We start from the raw sequence: 26850 nt of genomic DNA on the forward strand, positions 1-26850 counted from the left end.
CTAATGAAATATGCTCATATGAAAGAGGGAGGCAGAGAGATATTTAGGCCATTTTATTTAATTAGTCTTCAAAGCTGCAGCAGAACAGATTTTTATCCAGAAATATACCCAATAAATCAGCAGTAAATAACTGAAGAGGAGAGACAGCTGATCGGGAAACCCCGGCGCCGCTCGCTGCAGGTACAACTCAAAGAAAACTGGGACTTAAATGCAAACATTCAAATTGTCCTTAATTTCTCTGCAGAAAACAAACTATAAGAACTAAGAACTTACTAACATATCTCCATGTGAGACTATTATGCCATGAGCATGCCAACAAATAACTACACGTGCCAATGAAACCACTTGCAGGTGATTCATTGCAAAGACACCTGCTAAATGTCTAAAGCAGGATATTGTATATTAGGTAGCAAGTAAACAGGCAGTCCTTGAAGTTGAAGTATTGGAAGCAGGTAACTGGCTGTGGACTAGAAAACTAAGCAAGTGCATTTATACTATGAACTGGTTAGTACTCACTAAAACAAGACTAAGGAAGCCACAAAAGTGAAAGTGGTGCTCATGGTGGTCACGGCCACTCAAGGCTCACTTATGCAAAAGGGGAGCAAACATGGTAATGAATCCCCAATGCATGGCCAAAAAGCATCCGCAGTGAACACATGACCATCTGGTTTTTCTTTTATATCACATAAAGGCCACGTGAGTGTGCATCAGTTGCCTTTGGAAGAGAAGCGAAGCCAGGAAAGGCATCACTACAGGTAATGGTCTGCTGGAAAACACTGGGTCCAAGCTTTCTCTGACATCTGCCAGCTATCTAAACATTGGTGCAGCCCACATAGACCCTTTCGTTCCAATAATATGATGCCAGTGCCCTCTTTCAGCACAATGAGTCCTGCCTCATTGTAAACATAGCTCAACAATAGATTGAGGAACAAAGATTTCTTAGTGGTGTCACATCTAGTTGGTGCAAGGCTTCTCTGACCTTTTTGTGATGATGGATGATGTGCAAGTTGTAGATAATGTTAGCCCTGCACACCTCTGATTTCTGTTATGTGCAACGGTGAAACACAAAAGGATTATGGTCAGTGTAAACAAAGAGTGGAGAAGTCAAAGGAGCTTGCAAAGAAAAGCGTCTGGACTTCTTTAAGTTACTTGAAGACGTTTCACCTCTCATCCGAGAAGCTTCTTCAGTTCTAAGGTCAAATGGTGGAGAGTCCCAGATATAAACCTAGTGGGAGTATCCCCCCACAGAGGGACAAAAGGACCCCCTGATGATCCTCTAATCGCCTGAGCCAAGGTGTGAAACTGGGTGTGGGTCCCAATCAGCCAGAGTTTCGGGTGTGTTCATTGTGAAACCTGGCCCCACCTTATCATGCGAATTCCTGAGGTCAGATGGCCCAGGATGTGAGTGGGCGTTAAGAATTCGCATGATAAGGTGGGGCCAGGTTTCACAATGAACACACCCGAAACTCTGGCTGATTGGGACCCACACCCAGTTTCACACCTTGGCTCAGGCGATTAGAGGATCATCAGGGGGTCCTTTTGTCCCTCTGTGGGGGGAAACTCCCACTAGGTTTATATCTGGGACTCTCCACCATTTGACCTTAGAACTGAAGAAGCTTCTCGGATGAGAGGTGAAACGTCTTCAAGTAACTTAAAGAAGTCCAGACGCTTTTCTTTGCAAGCTCCTTTGACTACGATGACCTGGATGACTGAGAACCTTCACAGACAAAGAGTGGAGAACCAAATAAAGAGATGTTCGATCTCTCTGTGTCAAAGGCACCAGTAATCTAGCTTTAGCACATAGGCTGCTGAATCCCCCCTCAATGCAATCCTGAACACAAGAACAGAGAAAGAAATCAGGTTTATTAACGTTACTGTCAGAACAAAAACAGTGTGTTACGTCAGAAAGGGGGAGTTTGAAGACTTTGTGCTATGGATGATTTGAGCACTCAATCTCTTTCTGCTCCAAAGCACTTTCAGTACCATTCAAACAGCATGCTGCTTGATTGGGACATACATCAATGTCATGTCCTAATACAGTGTGTGTGTTGGCACATTTGAACATTGATGGCACATCTTCGAGTGTCAGTGTTTTCTGCTCAGCAGTGAACCAGAATATGTCCATCATTATTGATCAACACATAACCAACAACAGCAGACAACCAAAACTAAAGCAACACAACCTATTTCACCTCTTTACTGTGCATGACAACTTACAACCTCAGTAGTTTCATCTGCAAACGCTGAGATTTATGTTTCCTGTCTAGAGTACAAATGACAAAGTCATTCAATATCACTCAGTTTTCTTTTGATAGCACAAAGGTACTTAGTCTCAAGGCTGGAAACAACATAGACTCTTAGACTGACAGTTTTCCATTAACCGTTTTGCTACTCTGGAAGCATCACGGTGCTCAAACAGCAACTTCATAGAACATAACTGTGAACAGACACCAAGAACCCCTGTGGGCACATGGGCTTGTTGGTCTAGGAGTGTTTTTCGCATAGGGTTCGAGAGGTCCTGGGTTCAAATCCCAGATGAGCCCACACTTCTGACATACCCCACTGAAATGTGATGTAGTGCATTTTATTATTACAATTAAGGAAATGTTCTTCATCAGATCTAAAATAACATATTCTGTTGCCCAGTCTTTGCTATAAAGAGCCCCTAAAAGCAAAGATATGCAGCTAAACTAAACTCAGCATTGTTTGTTTTTCCAGTATCAGTTAGAGAAAAAACACTGTATACTGTTCTTGCTGTCCTTTAGGGTTGTCTTTGTGTATAAAAATCAATGAGTGCAGCTTTAACGTCACCATTTAAAAGAAGAAAAAAATTGAGATGGTGAAAAACCACCGAGGGAGGAGAAGATGAAGAAAGTGAAGGGGTGGATTTATGCTACAAAGTGGTTTAACTGCTCCATGAGGACTAATGAAGCTAAATTGCACCACAGGGACACAGGTGGGAGAGGAAAGTGTGGGAGCAGGGAGGGCTGATGTAGGACTTCACGGCACAGCCCGGGAGACGTTACAATAAACACAAAGATCACTTAATGGAGGATTTTCTCAATAGTCTCTAAAAGGCCAACACTTTGCAAAAGTTTATGATATAAATGACTCTTTAATTAGACCAACAAACCATGGAGGGTGCATTTTATAAGCCTATCACCTCAGCTTACACAAGCTTGTCACTTAACAGGTGAAGCACAGCAGCTTTACTGTGCAAGGACTGTGTGTGTTCCTTACCTGCACATAGAAATGTTTTTGAACTTGGATGCACACACGGCATCACCTACACATAAAACAGGTCACTTAACAGGTTTAACCTTGTAGCTTCCAACTGGCCATTAGAGGACACTTGGTTGTGTGGATGAACTCTCTGATGTATTTATCTCTGTGTTATGTCAAGGATTTTCTTCATGCCCGTTAGCCGTCTCTCTAATAACTTGTCACAAAGTTCAGATAAATTTAATTTGGTATCCATTCACTTCATGATGTTTTCTAGTCTCTCAGTCTCCTCCTGAGGATGCCCCTTGAGCCTGATATTAGGCAAAGTTGTCAGCTCATACACAGTTTCCTTCCTCAGTCTGACATTGCCTCCACTCTGACTGATACCCATGGGAGATGGGAACAATATATTGTCTTGTATCTAATGTCATCTTAGGTTAACATTGACTGTAGGAATGCCAACATACTGACTTTTAAGACTAAAAGCAGTTCAGCATTCTTCTCAATCTGCACAGCAGCAGTGCTTCAGGCCCAGTGAAAACAAACAAGCACAAGACGATTAAAATCACTGTGACAGCACACCGCTTGACATGAGAGTTAGCCCATGGTGCTAGTAAGTACCCAAATAGCCAATATAGAATTGAGTTTTTACATATCTAAGTATAGAAAGCAAGAAAGGAGGGAAGCAAGGCTTGGCAAGTGTGAAATCTGAAATGTGCTCTTGGAACAATAAAGGCAACATTGGTGTAATCACAGAAGCTATCGGTCTAATATCCCTAAAGTGGAATGAGAGAGAGTAAAGAGAAGGAATCGCTGTAATTTATGGAAAATAGAAAGAAAAGGAGGAAGAACAAGGGAAGGTCAAGCTTAAGTGTCACCAGGAAGTCAGGGGTGGGAGAGAAGGCAGAAAGGGAACAAAAAGGTAAGAGTAATGTGAAGGTGACCAACCGGGCAGAAAAGAGGACACTACACTTGAACACAAATACACACAAGCCCAGACTCTAGCACACACACACATACACAATCTGTCTAAGGAAGGTAGGTATTGTGAGACCGGGCAACAATAGGTCCTGACAGCTCTCTCTGGCAGACCATCGCCTGTCTCCTGCTATCGCTCTGGGTAGTGTGTGTGTGTGTGTGTGTGTGTGTGTGTGTGTGTGTGTGTGTGGGGTGACACACGGACTGTGACAATGATCCGAAGTGAAGTCTGGAGTCTGACTCACCTCCGCTTCAGTGGCGGACGCTCTGAGCCGACACCAAACACTGAGGGAGTCCTGCTCACTACAGCTCGTCGGTCGGGGTAATACCTTCATCCATCCATCCGTTCATTCTTCTGTCTGACTGCGTGTGTGCGTGCGTGCATGTTTAGTATTTTATTAGACGTCTGGGCCACCCCAAATTCCCCAGAGGACCTGGAGGTTTCCATTTGGTACGTGATGCCTCTCATAAGGACAAACCTCACAAACCTCACCTTACATGTAGTAAATATAACGTTGTGTATTAAAACAGTGATTATTTTCTGTACATTTAAAACGCATTAGTTGTACTTGTTTCATGTATTTATGACTGACAAAAAAACCCATTCCATTTCATTTAGTACTAAAATTATTTTGTCGATATCTGATTTAAACATTTGACATAAATATTTTTGTGGTCTTTTTTTTCTATTTAGATTTTCTCCATGCAAGCGCTTGGAAAAAATACATAAACATCTCATCTCTATTTAAAGCTGGTGATAAAATATAATAACCTAGAAGGTCATCCATGATACAAGGGCGTACCGGTAACAGATGCAGGTGTGTTATCCACAGATGGTATACAAGACGGACATAGTCACTGTGATGTCACCCATTGGTTAGTGAAGTTATGAAGCCTTGATAATTCTCACCATTACCTTCTCTTTTTTTATTAAACTAGATGTGACGAGTAACAGGTGGGATACATGCTTATTAACAACTTTCCAATCACACGTTCTTAGCCGAGAGTGTATCATGGATAAATAAAATCTACAAAATGTACCTAATGTTATTCACTATCAACCTAAATAAGTGCGCTCATCAGGAAAGTCTGTTTTCCCCGTAGACGTCTACAGGAGTGGAAGTAGCGGTCACAGGAGTCGCCCCCTGCTGGGCTTTAAAAGAATTTAGGTTTAAGGTATTTCCACATTGGCTTCCTTTTCTGACCTGGAAACTACATCCATCGTTTTTACTGCATGAACAGACAATAAATCACATTAATAACAGTGCTACTGTATCTATGTTGCCAAAATGAGTCCTAAAAATCTAAAGATTTGGTTAGTTTTTGTTTATTTCTTGTTCATTTTCTTCCAGAGTGCAAAACTATTGAGATTAAGAAGAGAGTGTCTTGGGCCTACAACAATAGAAAGAAACTGAGAGACGTTGCATGTTCATAGGCTACCAACATGTCAGTGAAGGTAAAGCATAGCCAGGTTTATGATCCCCCTGAACACTGACTGGGTCCGGTGGAGTCAGCCCCTGCTGGTCATTAGAGAAAACGCAGATTATGAATCACCTGGGAAGACCATATATGATAGATAGTGTTGCAGGCCACCACCTCTGTGACAGAAATGATCCATGACTTAATTCACACCTTGGTTTATTTGCCTCCATTTCAAGTTCTTAAGACTACCATGACCTCGATGACTGAGAACCTGCACAGCCACCTGTGCATCACCTGTACTGGACACACCTTGGTGTGAGGAGTATGCTTTAAACTGAGCTCTCCAGTGTCTTTTAAGGGTTGTGGATTCTGCACTTGTAGACTTTCCTTCATGACTGTAAAATATTTATTTCTTCTTTTATTACTTCTGAGATGTTTTTGCTTGATTTCGATTGCTTTATCCTCATGAGATTTCAACAGTGTCTCAGCTGCTGTAAGCAGTGCTCGCTTGAAACGTAGACTGCATAAATCTGCAGCTGTTCAGTTATTGTGTTTGACAGCAGCCTTGTTTTTACAGCCAGAGACTCGTTTTAAAGGCTTGTGTGATAATTTCAGGTCATTGTAGGTCTCTGTCCTCTTGGAGCTTTTAAATTATTCTGTGTGAGATGCTCAGTGATGTAGTCACAGTGAGTAACACACAAGTGTGCGTCCAGTTACAAGAGCACAATCCAATTTTAGCTTTTACAATCTTCTTAGCCACTAAAGACAATTTCACACACAAGAGAGAAAATGAACTAAAATTTGTCTTCATAAGTTGAGCCCACTGTTCCTCGAGGCAAACTGTGATTTTTTTTCCATAAACTCTTAAAACTAGCATCTCAAATTTATCCAAGAAAGCAGTTTAAGGCAACTCAAGGTCCAGGCCGGTGCCTGAGCAGTTTGGGAGGTTTTATGAAACAAAGACGTGCTTTCTGGTGTTAACTGTAACGAAGAGAACTCAGGGAACTTGTTTTAGTTGTGTTGGTTGTTTGTGTTCCCAGATTTAATGGTGCCATTTCAAGGAAAGCAGGATTTGTTTTCCTAAATTGGGAATTTCTTTTTGGCAGATGGCTACACACATCAGCAAGATGATAAGAGTAACTTCATACTCACCATCTAATGAACAGTGTCTGACTAAATTAATTCACAGCTAGGGTTTGTGCTGTGGTGGCTCTCAGCAAGAAGGTTTTATTTTATTTAACCTTAATTTAACCGTACGTAACACAATAGGCCACTAGGGTACACTCAGATGGGCCTGAGGATCTGTGCAGATTTCTGCATGCCTGCTAGTTTTTAGTGAATGTGCCGACTCATCCGTGCAGAGTTTGCATTACAATGCACCGATTACACATGAGCGCCTCATGTGCTCTTCTCTGAATCTTATTTCATGAGAATTCTGTTCTACAAAGTTCAGAAAAAATTCTGATACCCAAAAACAGAATCATCAAGAAGACTGCAAATCATGCCAGTTGTCTATAAGTGTTAACAGAGATGTAGGGAGCTTGCTCAGTATGACTTTGTGCATTAAAATATACCCGTCCTGGTATCTCCTTAGACTTAATGAAGGTCAAGAAACCAGATTGCAAAGTACACAGTGATGTAAGGAGCTGTGGCAGAAAGAGTCTAGACAACAACGTGTGGAAGAGGCATGCATGCAAATAATATCCCCATAATCAAAAACCTTTATGGATGTAGCTGTTCTTCCTGAGCCTGTGTGGTCCTTGGTCGTAGATGTGAATGTTTGGCCCTGTGACGTACACCCCCTCTCACCCGATCTCAGTTGGAGTAGGTTCAACACCCTCCTGCAGACCTGAACTGGAGATGTGGTTGTTACTTTAAAATACATGGACATTTCACCCTGACTCTCCATGAAATTTCTCTGTGAAGAAAAAACCCTGGAAAGTTCTTTCCTATTTCAACTTCCATGTCTGCAAAGCCAGGTTTGTAAAGAAATGGCTTCCCCACCATATAAACTGAACTGTCACGCACTACAACTGTTCAAATGGCTTGGATGAGCTGAAACTTAAAATGTGGGGCTATCACCCTACATAATGTTCACCCTGAAACCCATTGTTTTTGTGCTACACCTGTGTCTGATCACCTATCTCACTGTGAATAGGCCCTGCTTGCAATCTAAGCATCTGTGCCTGCACAGTGTTGAATGAGTGTTGAAATGTGTTCTTTGTTTATCCTTTATTGGAAAACTTAATCTTTTTCTCTTTTCCTGAGAAATTACCTCAGTAGGAAGCTGAAACGGTTATACCAGCAGATCTATTCACACTATAACTTAGATCAGTTGTAGATAATGTGATCTAAACGTTGTCCGGATTTCAGGATGTATTTCTCTTTCTCTCTCTGCCTTACAGCTCAGATGATCCTGGGAAATCCGTCAATCACATTATTGACTGGTCACCTCATTCCATGTATCTGTCACCCTTTGACTCGGCAGCAAGATCACACAATCCATCAAATGCGTGCATTTGTGTTTTTCTATGCACACACACACACACACACTGCTTAGTGCACAGAGCATTCGTCAGTCCGTCTGTCAACAGTGGTATCAAAAAGTCAATATTTTTAGTGTAGGGAGGGATGAGGGCTTTCCTGTGTAAGGTGATACCTCAAACACACCTGACAGAAGAACAAACACAAGGGAGTGTTTGACAGTTTAAAGACCTCTTTGTGTTCATTCCTAGGTTCATAATTTTATTTTCAGGGTCCAATGGAAGGTTTAATGTCCACAAAACACATCACGTTTGCCTTTGCGCATCACCTCTCTTCACCCCTTGTGACTTTAGCCCCCCACTTCCAAAAAGCCCACTCTGCTGTGACGGGTTAGCTGCCAACAAATCCCAGAGGTCAACCATTCACGTTTGAGCCAGAATCTGAAGTCACCGTTACACAATGCAACATGCTTTCATGCAGTGAAACGCAATTACTTCCCAGGTCACTAGTGTTCACATCCGTACCATCTGGGGATGTTAACACAAAGTTAACAAAGATGCACTATTGTGCTGTTGTGTGGCACAAAACACACGTCCTTGTTCTTGTTTCCAATCATTCTTAAAGTTTGAACAATATCTGATTGCTTAATTTCAGCATTACATTTTCCACACAGTTATGGGTTTATTTTGATTAATACTCGAGTCTGACTAATTAAAGACATTTACTCACCAACTCAACAAGCGCTGCATATTTACAGAACTTAAAAATATCCTTTTTTATAGGAGACTTCATTGAACTTTGAGTATAATTCAATGAAAGAAATAAAAACAGGTGATTCTGGAAGTTGCAGCGTAATAAAGAGCGGAGAGAGACAGAAAACATGCTTTGATCACACCAAAAAGAGGAATGACAGTCATTTGATGATCTGGAAACAGGGCAGCCAATGCGATTAGCAGACCTCGTTAGGGTACTTGGGTTCCAGTTTATTTTGTATTCCTAACTACCAGCAGTAAACTAGCTGAGTTTTTTTAAGTTCATCTTTGCCTCTGCGAGTCTGTGTTTGGGGTCCTTTCTACCAGCCGCACACAGCAGACATGACAGACCTACAGAAACCTTCTAACAGTTTGTAGTTCCTCTAAATATTGCTAGTTTTCTATCATCGTGGCCTAAGGTGAACTACTGTACATAAGTTTGGAGTTTTAAGCCATTAGTCAGCCAACTATGGTAAAAACTAAGGATTTTCTTGATGAGGGGACAGTCATGAAAAACAAAGGAATGTCTATGGCTGATACCTGCTAACAACAGCTGACAAAAACCTTCTGAACCTCCCTGTCAGAGGTAATAAGTGATAAACAGGCCAGACAATATGACCAAGGGAGACACTCCGTGCTATCAAAGTATGTGGAGAGCCAACAGATAAGCTTTAGTGCTTTTCTTGATGGTGTTTTTTGCATAAAAGGACAATGTGTGCTGGGACAGACTCCAGCCTAAACCTGTGACCTTGGCGAGGGGTAAGTGGGTTGATACAATTAATTAAGAAATGTCTGAGGACGTTTTTGGCTGCTGAAGTCTGCAGCAGAGCTAAATCTGATCTCTCCTTTACATGTGTGCTGGGATCTCTGTGATATGTATAAATTATGTTTAAATTACATAATTTGAGCTTTAATCACGTTTCTACTGCAGTTAAATTAAATATTTTCTCAATGCAGGTCAAACTGACTCCTTTAATGTGCATAAAACTGCAGCGACAAGGGGGGCCGTGAACGTGAGTGGTGCGCAGTCTACTGACGTCACCTTTTTAGGCATTGAAATTCAAGCTGTTGTCTCTGGATGCCATTTATAAGTTGCTTTTAGTTCCTTTCCAAGCTGCTCGTCACATCTAAAATTCATCTGGCATGGCAGCTTCAGGCTTCCGTGTTGAGGACCTGGAGCAGGAATGTAGCCACTGTGATGCAGATTTAGTTGAGAAAACTGAGAAACGGGCGAGTCAGAAAAAGACGAGCCCGAAGGAGGCATCACCTTCGTTTTCCATTAGTGGCCTGAATCGATCTAGCTAAAAATAAAACCAGCAGGACTCCACTGTGATCTCACTGCATTCACAGATGACCGCACAGGCCAAGTGTCACATCAGATGCCACTTGCATTATCCAACCTGGGTGTATTTATGTGGAAATCGAGCTGCTGTCTGCCAAACACCAAGTCTGCTCTCTACTCTCGGTCAGAGCGTCTTCCTCTGTCGTTGTTTGCTGCCAGATGAAACAAAGAAACGAAAGCAGAGCAACGGATCACATAACATCTCAGGTTGCACCAGCGTGGACAAACAGAAGACTGTAAATGTATAGATTCCAGGATTAATGTCCCTGTAATATTGATATACACAATGGAAATGTGACGGTAAATCTGTTATATGATCACTGCACACAAATCATCAAGCTACACTTCATGAAACTTTGTGGAGAAGAGGCCCACAGACAACAGAAGAACCCTTTGAACTTCAGAGTCGAAGGATCCTTTCTTTACATTTTTTTTTTTTTTTTTTTTTTTTTGTGTCCCGTTTGGAGCTTTAGCCATCAGAATTGTTGTCTTAAGGCCAAGAAAGATGCCAAGCGGATTTATTTTACCAAGTGGATCATCATGGCCTTGCCATATTGGTCCATTTGATTGACCTTTATTATAATTATGTATTTATTTTATTTTCGGTTGCTACAAACGGGACAGACGTGACTGGGGGATAGGACAGGGAGAAAGAATGAAAGAAAGAGAGGGAGAGAAAGAAAACCAAAGGGGAGAAGAGATGGTGAGAAGGGGGGGAAGAAAGGAAAAAACAAACAAAAACAAACAAAACGCCTGGATCACCTGTATGGAGAAAAAAAACAGAAGAGAAAGCAAACAACAAAGAGCAACATAATAAAAACAGCACCATCACAATAAACTAGCTAGCAGTAGATAACAGTAGATACTAAATAATAAACGATATTGTGCAGCACGCAAGATAGACAGCGCACAATGTGCTTTGAGGCAGCAGCCAAGAAAGGTGTAGTCCGCGTCTGTGAACACCCGTGTGTACACCTGTGTGCATACCTGTGTGGATCAGCATGCTTGTATTCCAAAGGTTTCTCCATGTAACGATCTGCTAGGGAGTGTGGGGAGCCATAGCCCCGTCCACCAGGGTATGAAGCAGGTATGGAGGAGATCCAGGCCCCAGATATCCAGAGGCCCCAGAGTACAAGGACCCGAGGAGGACCACCAAAGGGGGGGGGGAACCGTGCCACCCTCCTGGGAAGAGCTGAGTAGAGCCCCAAACGAGAGGTCCCCCCGCAGCTACGGAGCAGAGGCCAGAGGGGGTTGCAGTGGCGTGCCCGCGGGCTCCGCCGGCAGCCAGCTGTGACAGAGAGGACCGAGCTTCAGGCCCAGAGGCCAGAGGCCTGAGGGCATCCCACCCCCCGGAAGGAGCCCAGCCGGGCCACAGGCGCCCGGCCCCGCCAATCGGCCACCAGGAGTGAGCCGGTACATGCATGAGCGCCCAGCCCCAGATGACAAGGACCACCAACACACCAACGTCTAAGGGCATCAGCCACCGGCAGGGAGTGTGGTGAGGGGAGATAGGCCTCCGTACTTTAGAGGGCCTGAGATGTACCCAGAGAGGTTGAGTCTAAGACCCAACCTGACATATAGACACAGACAAACAGGCACACGCGGACACAGACGTGCATTCCCACCCCCATATGCACAACCAAATACTCGGCACTCACCCAACGTGTAGACAGACACAAATAGACACTGCACAGACAGTCGCACTCCCCAAACATACTCTATATCCCAGGTCCAGGTACCCCCGCCCCCAGAGGGGCAAGCCGCACCTAGACTCAGGAGATGTAACCCTTCTCTCTGGGGTGGAGGCAAGCGGACCACCTCCTTATCTGCAGTAGCAGGGAGGCCCTGCATCCCAGACCCCAGTCTGACGGCCAGCACCTCCTCCCAGCCCCCCAGCCCTGACGGCTAACAGAACCGGGGTGAGTGAAGACCTCAAACCTCCCTACGCCCGCTCATATGTAATGTTGTTGTGTGCTGTTCTAAAGTGCATTTAAAACTCAGGAGAGCATGGTACTAGCTTCCTCTCAGAGAGCAGCACGGCTCCTCCCGAAAACCCTCAGTGTCTAAATGCATTTAAAATTGAGGGTAGGGCACCAGCGCCAGAGGTGGGTTGGAGTACAACGACCATCCTCTGGATGCTGTAAAACGTGCCCACCCCCAAGGCCCTATATGTATGTGTTATGTGAGAGTGTGAGTAATGTGGATGTCTAGGTTGCAGAATAAAATTGAGGCACAGGCGGCCAGAAGGGGACAGAGGGGGAGTGCCTCCCCTGCACCCTGGTGACATACCTGCACCCCAAGCCCTGCGTGTGTGGGTGGGTGTGGTAGAGCGGGAATAGGGAGGCAGCTGAGGATGGGGAGGGAAGAAAGGGAGGGGCAAGCGGCCCCTCCCTGGGGCCAGCTCCCCCGCTGACCCCAGTAGGCACCCCCACGCTCTGGAACCCACCAGGGCAAGGAGGCCCAGGCCCATCCGGACCGGGGCCCGCAGCAGCAGCACTGCCCAGCCCCACAGAGTCCGGGGCAGCCCACCCGACTCCACCCCAGAGAAAACTGCACCCACCCCATCATCCAATCATCTCCCAAACTACACAAGACAATAGACACCCAGGTTGAGTTCATTCTCCCCCTCTCCTATATCTCTCCCCCCACCTGCAGAGTGAGCTCCTGTAGTGAGGAGACCACCTGCAAAGATGTAACAACCTCCCCACCAGTTAGAGAGCCCCCTAGTTGGGCCGATGCACCAGAGGTCCCCTGCACTGGGGCTGAGCCCCCCTGCACCCACCCGCCCACTGCTCCGGCGACATAACAGCCAGGACCCAAGCCCCCAAGGCCCGGCCAGCACCCCAGACCGGGGGGCGGAGCACCCCCAGACCCCAAGCCTCCACGCCCGTCCCGGACCCTCCCAGGGGCAGCCAGGCTACCAGGCCAGTAACCAACGTCCGCCAGCACAGACCCTCCCCCATCTCCGCTGTACGCAGCCACAAGGAAAACACCATCCAAGAGCCCCAGAGCTTCTAACCAGGTCATGGCCACAGCCCCCAGGTTAGGCCCTCCAGGGAAACGTCCCTAGGGACTCCCCAGACGCCCTAAGGCCGTCCCTACCCCCACATCAACCACAATAGCGAAGGCAGGACCAAACCATGACCCCCCACCCCCACTAGGTGATGAAGCCGATCAAAGGAGCCCAAAGGGATTGATCAAATGTGATGGCAGAGGTTGTATCAAGACTAATGTGATCTATTAGATGGTTTTTATATTGGTTAGAATTAAGATTATTTTTATTTTTCCAGTTAATGAGGACCATTTTCTTGGCAATGCATAGGGCCGTAAAAACAACGTGGGCTGTGTTTATTTCTGCAGTGACCTCATCCAAGTTGCCCAGCAAGCATACTAAAGGGGAGGCTGGAATGTTACATTTCAGACACTTTGATAAGTCTTCACATATCTCACGCCAAAATTTCTGAACTGGTGGACAGAACCAAAGAGCGTGGATGTAATTGTCCGGTGTATTTGCTGTGCAGTGTAAGCAGTTGTTGGAAGGCGTATAGCCCATCTTGAACATCCTATGACCAGTATAGTGCACTCTGTGTAATATTTTGTATTGTATTAATTGCAAACTGGGATTTCTGATCCATTGAAAGGTTTTTAAGCATATCTGAGACCAAAGGTTTGGGTCTAAGTTGATTGATAAATCTGCTTCCCATTTTGCAATAGGAAGGGATATTGATTCATCTATTTTAGAAAGTGTTCTGTATATTTTAGACAATAATTTGGGGGGTTTTAGACTAAGAAATTGTACCACACTTGGTGGTGTTTGTAATTCAGCTTCACTGGGATTAAATTTCTTTTTTACTATGGATTTAATTTGTTGATATTCCAAAAATCGTTTCTTGTTGATCCCATATTGTATAACTAGTCTGTCAAACGAAATAAAGTCTGTTCCTTCCAATATATGTTCCAAGTATTTAATTCCTTTGCAACTCCAATCTGAAAAGTTTATCATATTATTGTTTTGTAATATGTCCGGGTTGTTCCAGATAGGTGTACGTTTGCATGGGATTAATGAAGACTCTGTCATTTTTAGAAACTCCTTTCTTTACAACTGCAAAATAAGACAGCTGCCTTTGCAGAGAGGTGCGGTCCCTGATTGCCACGGTAGTTATCAAATTTCCAGACCGACATGCCATTAAATGTTTCTAATTCCACAGCAAACCTCAGTAACACTGCAATGTTGCTGCTCACTGAGCCGACCAATGCTCCATCGTGGCCATGCTGAAGCAGTAAAATCTGTTAATTAAGGGCTTCACAGTGGAAACGTGAGCAAAATATTCATGATGCTCACTCAGAGGTGACTCGGTCTCTGAAATCTCCACATTTTTGTTTCCACAGCTCTGCTCATTAAAAGTGTGCAAAGTGGAGTCATTCTAATGAATTGAACTCTTTACTAATAATGCTGATCTCTGTGAACTAATTGTGGACATGAATATGAAAGCCAGCGTACCCTTTGTCGTCTACTCCTGAGTTCTGTTGACCAATCACGTTTGACAGGCTTTGGTAGCATGCTGATAAAAAGTCCACTCACAAGTCCACAAAGAAAAAGAGAGAGATGCCAAGTTTGGCCTTATAAAAGCTAGTTTTAATTAACTTATCCACTGATTGGTGGCTTCATCTTTCTACAATGAGAGAATGTTTGTATATACGTCAACCTGTATCTCCTCAAACTGAACTAAACTTTGCACAGACATCGTTACACATGCACCGATTATTAGCATCTATATGTTTGTTTGTTTGTTTTTTAAATATATATATTATAAAGTTCCCAGTTCTTTTGATTTTGGTATTTGTCATCCCCCTCTGACAACTTTTGTGTTTATCTCATGTTCAGCGTACGTTGCCAACTTAACAGTCTTTAAAAAAACTTTCCTATGGAATTTTATGGAATGAAGAATCTGAAAAACCACTTCAGGCCTGGTTTGCAATTATAAAATATAAATATAATTAATATAATTAGATTTAAATTTTATACCAATAATCTAAATATGCAAATTAAAAACAACTAAAGCTTTGAAATAAATGTAGTGCAGCCACCTTGTGCCCTCCTTTAGGCTCACCCCTGCATGCTGCTGGTATCACTGCTAGAGAGAAAAAGAGAGAGAGGACGGGTGCATCAAAGTCTACAAGAAATCTATGAAACTTAAAGATATTAAACACGCTTTAATCTGAGCAAACCGGCAATGCACAGCAGCAGCTAAGAAGACTCTTCTTTACCTTTGTGCTTGCTGATGTGGTTGTGTCATAAAGGACTCTTATTGGCTTTTTACTCACAAAGCTTTCACAGTAACTTGCGCTTCTGTTGCCGACTCTTAAAAACATCTTCTTTGACTGTGTTCGCAGTCATGGTACCACCTCCACATTTTATAGTGTGCATGCATCTGCTTTTAGTCAAATGTGAATGAAATCCCGTACTGTCCAGCCCTGCACAACCAGAGTCTTCTTCCTACTGTTTTACGGGCCACTAACACAAGCCTCTTTTTTGATATTAGCCTCATAATGTAAAAACAAGCTGCCAACAAAGAAAAAACATCTGATAACCTTTAGCTACAGTTTAGCTTTTATAATTAGCATTTTGAAAATGATCCACTTTTGGAAACAATGGCAGTGATAAACTCTTGGCCCGGATGGAGGCTATTGGCTCCAGACAGTGGAGTAGTTAATGGGTTCCCAAATCGAACCTAATTTAACTGATTCGGGATCTTGTTCCCTTTGTTAAGTCTGACTGAATGACCAAAGCAGGTAAAGCAGTTTCAGAGCAATGCAGCTCAAAAACATCAACAAAAGAAATTAGATATTGGACTTGAGCTGGGTTTTAAATATTGGACTATGATCATTTCCCCCCCCTTTTTTCTAACTTCCAAGTAACAGAAGTACAAACAGTAAATGTACTAACTGCACACACACGAGCTGTAAGCCAGCTGGCACTGCATGCTGATAGGAAGAGTGTTGCCGTGTGTGGAGTCTCAGCCTCAAACTACGGCTGCCAACTCTGGCACTTTCATGCACCAGCTCACACTCACAGTAAGTATGAGGGAACTGCAAAGCCACTCCATAATGGAAAACCACAGATCCATGGATTATATAGATCTCCTCGAAGTGCATCATCTGGCATGCATCTGCACTTCATTTCAGCACTGACAGAGGACACTTTTCACATATTTCCAGTTCTGCCCATTAACATTTTTTAAATCCTGCATCAAAATGTTAATTGGAAAACATGCAAACCTAAAACTTTCTAAGGCTCTGTCTCTCTCTCTCTCTTTAGTTTACCCAGGTTTCACGCTGCCTTTGGCCACTTTTTAACAACCTCCTCGAACTCACGAGATGTGTTTGAAAGGTTCAGAGCATTTCTAAACTGTTCTGAGACCTGAGAAGGTGACATCTGACACAAAGAGACACCTTTCTTTCATCACCGTTCGAAAACAATGATGACTCACAACCAAACTTTGTCCTCCTCCCTACCATTAAGTTCAAGTTTAAGGGCCACTGTTGTGACAGGGGAGGAGATTAAAAATGGCAGGAGCACAGGGAATGGTCTGGAGCTTCTCAAGGGGAAAACCTTGAAGGGATTAGTGCCAGATTTACGTCAAATTTAGTTTTGTTATTTTTCATGCCCCAGGTGATTGAATCTTATGTGGCTTTCTGAAAACCTTCACAAAATTGTGGAATCACCTCACTTCTGTTTTCTTTGTATAAAAAAACAGCTATTTTTTTTCTTTAATAGTTATCCTGGCATCATAAACATCAAACAAACTGAATTCTGTTTAATTAATGGATTTTTTTTTTCCTATTTCCATCTCCCGTTGCTAATTTGTGATTCATCATTAAAGATCACTTTCATCCAAACACAGTACACAAGCTTGTCTTGGTTCTCTTTAGCTCATTGTTACCTTGATTTTTTTTGTTTAACTATTAGTGTTGGTTTTAATTTGGCTTTCCTGAACGTGAATCTGAATTTCAGCTAGTTTGTTACAGTTCTGTCACAAACTCTGATTCCTGTTTCTGCCCTTTTCTTTTGCTGTTTATTTTCTGTTTTCAGGTCATATTTATTCAGGTTTTATGTCCAGACTCTTTGCCCATGTGTTTTGCTTTTATAACCTTCTCACTTTGTTTTCATGCAATGAATATTTTAGGCAAAGCTTATGAGAAACAACTGAAATCTTTTCTCGGATTTTCTACCTGAAAGATTTGTATAATCCTTTGAGTTGTTTCAGCTGGCAGCCCTCTTGTTGGGGCCATGCTTTCCTTCAATCAGCCAGGTGCAGCCACTCATTGAGGCCTGCAAACACTTTCTTTTATTTGCAGACCTTTTTGGATATTTAGCTTTGTCCTGGTACTTGTTTGCATATGAGTGATTCAGTATATGTCCCTCTACTTGATATAATTACATTTTTTTTGGATGTTTCCTGAAGCCAGAATGTTGAGCTATTAAACAAAAAAATTGTCTTATATCTGTGGTTTGATTATTTGCTACAAAGTAAAACAGGTGATGTCTTGATGCATTCTCAATCATCCAGCTAAGTAAATCTCCAAAAGTTGATTATGTTCATCTTGACATAGCGTTTTCAGTGGTACTAATGTAATGCTAAATTAGTGTTGCTTTGTCTGAGCAGGTATTGTTCAGTGGGTTTAGGAAAGCTTCCAGCAGAAAACAGATGCTTCCATTTTTTGCTAGTAAGAGCAAAAATTACTGCAGTGAGATAAAAGCAGGACTTGTGAAAAGAAGAACGGCTTTAAAAGTTAAAGAGTTTTTAGACGTGATACTTTGACACCCCACATCAAAGTGTTTATCTGTAAATACATACTGTGACAGAAAAGCACCAATATAAAATCAGAAATTTTTGCAATGCTCAAAACAACAAGTGCCAAAAGATGCCTGATCTGCCTCAATGTGATGGCGACCAGCACCTGTGATATTCAGTTTCCTGCATCCAGCTCCAAGTGCACTTCACTGTCAGTGCAATTATTGTAAACAAGAAAGCAGTAACAGTGAAATGCATCCAGCCTTAAACAGTCTCTGTTCTGCTCTGCCTTTTGTCAGCCTCTGGTCTGGATTTAGGTGGAGAGCTGCTGGTTCAAGAAAGAAACTGCTCCGAGCTGTTCCTCCCATCAAAAAGGCTCAGGCTCATTTCTCATGATGGCAGATGGTGGACAAAATGAAAGGTGAAAAATAACCAACATGTTTGATCTGTTCTGGAAGGTAGAAGGTGAACGTAACATGTCTGCTTTTGCCGATTTCACTTTGAATTTCAAGGCATTATCAGTAATTTGATGCTGCTCAGAGGCAACTCTCTTCCACACATTTGCTGTAAATGTATCCCAAACTACAAGTCAAAGCATCAGCCAACACTCAGGCCCATTTACAACTACAAAAACTGGCATTTGCCGTCCAAAATGGGTCCACGACTCAGTTGCTGCTCTTTGTAGCTGGAAATCAGACGTGTGAGTAAACATTTATTCAGTGTTATGCTGTGGTGATGAAAGTGGTTTATCAAACTCTTACCTCGAACAAATGTCCTGATTTACAAAGTCTTTTATCTGCACTTTAAAGATACCTTAAAGCGCCTCCTCTTCAAGGAAACCACATTTTAATCCTTCCATTGTTACCTATTTTAAGAGTATTTCTAAACCATTACACCTCTACCGCCAGACTGCACCGCTGATATAAGACAGAATGGACTCATTTTTCTTGCCAATTTCAAACATCACAGCAGAAATTGAGATTAATCAGATCAGGCAACATTTTTCAAACTCTAGTCTCTGTTTCCTGTTCTTAGTTAACAGGAGAGGCATCTGATATGCTCTTCTGCTGCTATAGCAACCGCTTCAACTTCCTATCAGCACTGGCCATTTTCCTCTGACCTCTGAATTTCTCTTTTTTTAAGACTAGTCTCTGTAAACCTATATGGCTGTGTGGGAAAATTCCAGTACATCAGTAGTTTCTGAAAAAGTCAGATCAGCCCACCTGACAACAACAATCATGTCACACATGAAATCATGTCTTCTCCATCCTGATGCTAAATTTAAACCCCCGGAGGTCATTTTGACCATGTGTGTCTAAATGCACTCAGTCATGTGATTAACTTTGCATTAACAAATAGCTGAACAGCTGTTAGATGCACCTAACCTAGAGTGGATGTCCAAAATATGATGCATGGACTGAAGAAGGTCATGATATTGATGCTTTTCTAGACTTTAGCTGCATGTAGTGGCATTAACGTACTGCAACATGTTAGAAATACTAATTAATTTGAATTTCCCTTTTGGATTGTGTTTCATAGCAGCCTTCTCTGCATATAGTGGATTTTTATTGAGGGCACCAGTGATGTGAAGGCTCAGCAATTTGGAGCCCCAACAAAAGATAACATTGTATTTCCTTTACATTGGTTTTCTTCCATCTAAGACAGAGAGGCATTGTGTTAAAATTGTTCCTGTTTCCCCCCAAACTACTATTTTAGGGTCTAAACTAGAGTCTAATGCTTACAGAGGTTGATTGAGTTTTTTAACTAACTTTGTTTGTCATTGGAAAAATCCCTGAAAATAAGGGCTCGGCACAAAAGTGATTTTTATTCCTTTTAAAGATTTTTCCACAGCCTTGATTCCATCATCTGCCATGCAAAGCTTGGTTTGAAAGTCTCTCTTCAAGGCTTAAATTAAAGAATTTAGTAAATCATTTCCTTAAACCAGTGTATTTAGCCTTACACTACTAACCCAGTTTGCTGCTTTTGATTTAGTTTTCCATGTAAAGTGGTCTTAAATCTACTGTGGTGACAATTTATGGATGTGAAGCGCATCAGCCAGACGACGCCTCGATCCTCTGATGCGAGATCGATTTTATTAGTGCAAGTTTCTGCAGAACGTCTTTCTGGGCCTGATTGGAAAGTGTGGATATAGAGATCCTGCAGTATGCCTGAGAGCCTTTCTGTGTGACTGTCCTGCTGTCTGAGTGATGACTGTTAAACATCAGCTCTAGTGTTGCTGGAGGATAATTGAGTGTAATGACAGGCAGTGATGCTTTGGTTAAATGGCACTCTGCAGGAAACACACAGCTGAGTGATGAAAGGCTCAAGCACGATGATACTGCGGCCTCCTGTCTTATTTTCTTTTCTGCAGATCACCTGACAGAAGCTCAGAGTCAAGGGTGAAAAGTGAATGTGACACAAAGGAACACAGAGAGCAAGCTGTTGACCCATATTTACTGTAACATTTTCCCTCCTCTCCCTCCCTCCGTCTCTGATTGACCTCCCTCTTTTACCCCGGATCTATTTTTAGCAGCCGCCGCTCTCACTCAGGCCGAATATAAGAATAGATGTTCCTCACAAGTAACGCAGCAGGAAATATTCTGCAGGCAATAATTTGGAGGGAGGGGAGGGCTGTCCAATCACCCTGACCGATTTAACAAGCTCTGTCATGCAGCGTGTCTCTTCTAGGTCCCATCACTTTTCATTCAGCCCTCCAGTCTGATTTTTAGAAGCATTCTGATCCTTTAAAGAAAATAAATAATGTGATACGACAGTAAAACTGCCTGATGGTGTTCATAATGGGGCTCTTAGAAGACTGTTTTTGCCTGCTTTGATGCATCGTTTGTTTTTTTTGTTGTTGTTTTTTTGTTGTCCTCTGTGGGCTGCATCATCATTATTATTACTATTATTATACACTGTAATACATATTAGGCGGTAAGCATCGTTGGGCAACCTTATTTTTTAAAGTTAACTTGTTGCATTGCAAGATTCCTGCCATTAAAAACTAATCAGCTACATTATAGCATTAACTACTAAGAAGGTAACTCATTAGAGCACTTTTGAATGATCAAAAATAAGCAAAAGTTCACATTTACAGTCAGAGAAATACAGTTTTCATGGAGTTCTGTGCGGTTCTGTGAAAACTAAGTCCACCCTTACTGCCTCCAAAGGAAAGAAGAGGGTATATAGCAGCACTGGTGCTGCTAATTAAATGCACTAAATTAACTGATCATCAGTGAGTGTGACCACCTCTATAAAAGCAGACGTATTGGCAGCGTGTTCGTCTGGAGTATTTAGGTGTGTGATAACACAATGCCACAATCGTCCCAGCAAATCCAATCCAAGGTCAGACCATGCAATGCTCAGAGAAACTGCAGAAAACCCAAGAACTACATTTCACACTCCACAGACTAAAGTTAGTTAAATTCATGACCATACAATTAGAAAAAGACTGAAAAAAATGTGGCTTGTTTCAAAGGGCTGTCAGGAGAAAGCCTCTTATCTCTAAAAACAACAATGCTGCTCAATTAAGGATTGCAAAGCTACATCCGAACAGAGCACAAGACAAAGGGACAAAGCTCTTTGGACAGACGGAGACTGAACCAAAGTGCTGATGTTTAGTCATAATGTAAAGCACCACAACTGGAGAAAAACAAAACACACAATTCAGCACAAACACCTCATGTCAGGTTGTCAGCAGTTGTGCTTATTTTGCAGCCACAGGACCTGGGCAGCTCACAGTGACTGAGTCAACCATTAACTGCTGTGTGTACCAGAGTATTCTAGTGAGGCCATCTGTATGACGGCTAAAACTTGGCTGAAACTAAATCAGCACAATGATCCCGAGCAAAGCACAAAATATGCAACAGAATGGCTGAAAAGGTAAAGAAACAAGGTGTTGTGCTGACCCAGTCAAAGTCCAGACTGCAACCTCATTGAAATGCTGTAGCAGGACCTTAAGAGCTCATAAATGAATGTCCACACACCTCAATGAACCGAAGCACCGCTGTAAAGAAGAGTGGACTGCGTTCTAAGAGACTGAAAGTCAAACGGAAAACAATCGCTTCAAGCCATTACTGCTATAAGTAATTGTGCAAGCTACTGAATGATGTGATGCACTTAGAAAAATGACTAGTTTGATGATGAACTGGTGCCTGTGTAACATTTTTCAGGCATCTGTCTAGTGGGGAAAAACTGTACCCTACTCTGACTGAGTGACAAAGTAAAACTGAATAATTAATTCAAAAGTAGTGTATGCAGATCTCAGAATATAAATGGAAGGGAATAGTAACAGTGAGCAAAGGAAGGGGAGTTCATTGTATATCACAATTTTTTATGGCTTCTGACAGTGGACTCATTTCTGTGCATGTTCTGCAGGACCGCAGTGCAGCATTCGATAGTGTTGACCACAATATCTTATTAGAGAGATTAGCAAATCCATAGTTATTAAAGGTACTGTTCTGCAGTGTTTTGAATCATATTTATCTAAAAGACTCCATTTGGGGAGTGCTCATCACACACTAAGGTTAACTGTGGAGTTCCACAGGGTTCTGTGCTGGGACCAGTTCTGTTTACAGTATACATGCTTTTCTCGGGGAGTGTGCAGATGATATTCAGCTTTATGTATGTAGGAAGCTAGATGTAAACTGTCTTACTGAATTTGCACAAGATCTCTACAATAAGACGCATCCCCACTAAGAGTAATGCCTAATAAATTAGTTAATGACTTTATATTTTCTAGGGCGAACTACTGTAATTCATTATTATCAGGCAATGATGCAACAAAAATACTGACAGGAACCAGAAAGAACCACATTTCTCCTTTATTAGCTTCTCTTTGTTGGCTCCCTGGTTTCTTCCTGTTAAAAGGGCTTTTTTCCTTCCTACTGTCACCAAGTGCTTACTTGTAAAGGGTTGTTGATTGTGAAGCGCCTCAAGCGCCTTGAGGTAACGCTCGTTTTGATTTGGCACTACATTAAAAAATAATTGAATTGAATATCTAGGTAACTGTGCAGCAAACTGTGCGTTCTGAGTCATGGCCAATTGTGCCCCAGTAGAACTTTACATCTACCAACATGTGCATGGGTACTGTGGTGGTAAGACCAAACCTAAGAAGCAGCAGAAATTAAAATGTCAAAGTCTGAGCTATTGCTTGTTCTGCGCTGGTAAACAATGACAAGGACACAGAAGTGCAATAACAATAACAGCGTTTTTTGTTCTGCAAAAAAGCAGCTTTTCTTTCTCTTTTTGATGTACTCAGCAGCTGTGAGCCTCCACCTTTTCCTTCAGTTCTTCAGCGCGCTCGTCCCAACAATGCCGCCACTGTGTCCCTGATCAAGGTCACACAATATTCATCCACAGAAGTTGTTTTATGTCTGTCTCATTGTAGTTTTCCTAGTTTAACTCTTTGTTTTAGGCTAACTTCCCAAACCTAGTTCCTGTTCAGAGACAGACACCTAATACCTGCAGAGTTGGAAACAAAATTAAATCCCATTAAAGTGGAGATACTGTGAAAGCAAAAATTTCTAAAAACTCTGTTATTGTCGGTGTAGGTTTAGCTCTGATACTTTGCTAAGATATTTTTGGTCTCCTTTATCCTCTGCGAACAGTCCCACTTTTTATTGCTTTGTCTCCCCTGCATGCAGACAGTCAGCTCCAGACCTCACTCTCAGCTCACTCCTCACAGCGTCTGGAGCACACATTTCCAAAAATGAAAATATCAACTGGAGTTAGATAACGTGGCCGGCGCATAGCTAGCATAATGTGCTTTGATCTACTTCTGACACAGCAAATAATAGAGAGAGAAGAAGAGGAAGGGAGGGAGAGAGAATCAGCCAGAGGAGATAAGAAAAAAAAACCTAACCACAAAGGGGAACACACCCACTTATGAGACCAAATAAACACTCCAGGATATTATTTTGGATCTTCACACCACAAGCTTCTGCTCTTCTTCCTTATCATTCCTCACCCACTACAATCCCTGCCCCAGTCCCTCGCCATCCTTTACCGGCTCTGCTCAATGACAACCAAAGGTCAAATTTTCCCTTATTTAAGTCCTCCAGCACCCTCCATTTGTTTTCATAAAGGAGCTGATGAGGCTGTGATAGTGTAGATAGAGGGAGGGGATCATGGCTCTGGTACAATGTGTGTGTCATCACATATGAGCATGTGAAGGCAGGACACAACAGCTGGATGCTGCACATAATGGGAAATGACAATACACATGCAGAGAGGTGACCATACTTGTCTTTATCAGCAGTTTGGGATATCTTGGGTTGTGGTATTTGTAGTGGAGAGAGACTTTAGTGGCACTGGCATGTGGGAATTTTCACAGAAAGCACCACCTCCTAAACTACAAATGACCACACTACTGCTGCGTGTCTATGCTGTGCTGAAAGTCCTGTATCTAGCTGCACTCTGCCTGAACATCTTCACCTTCCACTCCTTCCTGACTGACTTACAATTTAGTTTTAAACTGGCACTGAACATTTAAATGTACAATGTGCACATTTGTACTCTTGTCTCTTTGTAGACCAGTTTCAGACCTTAGGAGCAAGAGCGCTTTCTTTTAACGTTTTAAACACTGAATTTAAAATTTGATTATTGAAGGTTTAGCCGAAATTCACTCTGAGACTTAGAGTGTCGCGTTGGCTACAAACCACCAAAACATTTTCAGCCAGTAGAAGGAGGTTATGTCATTGGCATAGCTGTAAGTTCTAGTTAGCGAACTGCACGCCCATAACCAGCTATAGGGTTCAAGTACCAGTGAACCCAAAAATCAGTAGCGTCACTAAGGAAGTGGGTAAGTTTGTTCTCTCTTGTGCTGTTTTAATTTCAAGAACACTGGAAAATTGCTAATTTACAACAAGGCAACAATTCCTGGCTAACAGCATCTGATACCAACACTGTGAAACTGAGATAATATTCCAACTGATTTTGATTCAATGATACAAACGAGTCCAAAAAATCGGAAACTGGAGCAAGAAAATTAAAAGTAACAAGAAGGAAAAGTAGCGCACTCTGGAATGACTAGTGTAGGGGGCGCTCTAAGCAAAGAAATGGTTTTTCCTTTTTTTTCCCCTGTGATTTCTGGGCAAAAATGTAAAAAGGTGAATCCAAGCTGTTAGAAAACCTTTGGAAGGGAAAGATCAATGCATAAGGTCAACAGGGGTCCTCACAATGGTGTGTGTGCGCGTGTGTGTAGCATTGACTTCACAGAATTGACCTACATGAGCTGAGCGTTCAGGCGCACACCTGAGTGCGCCGAGCCCGGTTCTGACTCATCCTGCAAGAGTCAATCTCTGAGCTTCCTGTTCATAACTGTGTGTGTGTGTGTGTGTGTGTGTGTGTGTGTGTGTGTGTGTGTGTGTGTGTGTGTGTGTGTGTGTGCGAGAGAGAGAGAGAGAAACCCGGTATCCACTGCCTGCGTCTTCAATTTATTACGTCGCAGCATGACGCACAGAAGAGGGAGAGTCAAGAGGAGAGGATGGATGGAGGGAGGGAGGGAGGAAGGAAAGAAGGGGTGAGTAAGAGGGGAAAGTGGAAGAAGGAGGGAGGGGGGAGAGGGGGATTTTGTCAGACACCCAGCATGCAATGACCTTAGTCTTGTGTCAAGGCGGAGGTCTCTCTCTCTCTCTCTCTCTCTCTCATACACACACACACACACACACACACACACACACACACACACACACTGTCTGCATGCCCAGTGTCATCCATGTGGAGACGAAAAACGTCAAAGCGCATCTTATTCCGCTCACATCTCTGCTGCCTGTCTGTCCTGCCTCTCCCCCCCCACACACACACACACACACACACACACACACACACACACACACACACGCACTGAGATGCGATAGTAATCCCTACAGTAAACTGTGCAGACACTACACCCTGAAAACAGACACCTTTATGGGCACGAAAAGAGCAGAAGACCGCCGAAGCGCTGCAACTTCCTGCGGGATAATTAGCGATAAGTAAACCTGGAAAATCACACATGTGTGTCTGTTTCATCTCATTTCTCTTCTTTTAAATTCTCCACATGCATCCATCCATCTCTCCACATGGCGGGATATAAAGAAGCGTGTCCTTACTGATTGTCCGGGATCCTATGCAGCCCATGTTGTCTTACAGAGGCTCGTTCAGCTCGGGGAAAATAAAATCCATCCGTCCAGCAGGCATTTCTCCCCGGGTCTCTTTCTCTGCGCGTTCCCCCTCTCCTCCGTTCTCCTCTCTGTCTTCTTCACTGTCCTCCTCTCCTCCGTATGTGAGAAGCAGAGAGGGTGTGTATGTGCGTGTCATCCGACTCTCTCCTCTCTCTCTCTCTCTCTCTCTCTCTCCGCCGTACCGTCGTCACACACTCCGGTTTCCCCCCAGTCACTGCTGATGTTGCTCTATCGCTCTCCCTCGCTTTGTCGCTGGCACGCACACACTAACGCGGACACGAACACATTGTCTTACATGGAAAGACAAACACAGTCATGCAGAAACATGGATGTGCACACGCGTAAAGGACGGGCAGCAGAAGTTTCTTCGGTGCTCTTATTTCCTTAAAGGTTACAAAGAACTTTCATCCAGATTTTACATATTTAGTCGCCACTACCAATGCAATGCAACACTCCCATTCCGGGAAAGACCCCAGAGCATGACTCATGAGGGACACCCTCATAGCCTAAAAGTAGGACGCAGATCTGATCTGATCGGGATATTTTGCATATGTTGAGACCCAAACTCAACCAAAGAACTGCACCTTCTACTTCAGTGATTTTCATCAACAAAATATCTCTGCAATGTGTTTATTGGTTCTCTTTATTTCTTTAATTTGGCCAAAATTTTCACTTTTGCTTCAGTGTGT

At 42.9% G+C, this 26850-nt stretch overlaps 1 protein-coding gene across 4 annotated transcripts in view; it reads right to left on the minus strand.

Moving 5' to 3' along the window:
- Positions 1-26398, minus strand: part of LOC146363500 (uncharacterized) — a 77548-nt gene extending 51150 nt beyond the window's left edge. For all 4 annotated transcript variants that reach the window (XM_084920317.1, XM_084920316.1, XM_084920315.1 and 1 more), the window contains exon 1: positions 26090-26398. In XM_084920317.1, coding sequence (XP_084776443.1) covers positions 26090-26117 — 28 coding nt within the window. In that variant the 5' untranslated portion in view covers positions 26118-26398. The remainder of the gene's footprint in view (positions 1-26089) is intronic.
- Between the last annotated feature and the right edge of the window lie 452 nt (positions 26399-26850).

Source organism: Perissodus microlepis, chromosome 22, assembly GCF_051167445.1.
Source record: "Perissodus microlepis isolate ML-2025 ecotype Zambia chromosome 22, ASM5116744v1, whole genome shotgun sequence".
NCBI lineage: Eukaryota > Metazoa > Chordata > Actinopteri > Cichliformes > Cichlidae > Perissodus > Perissodus microlepis.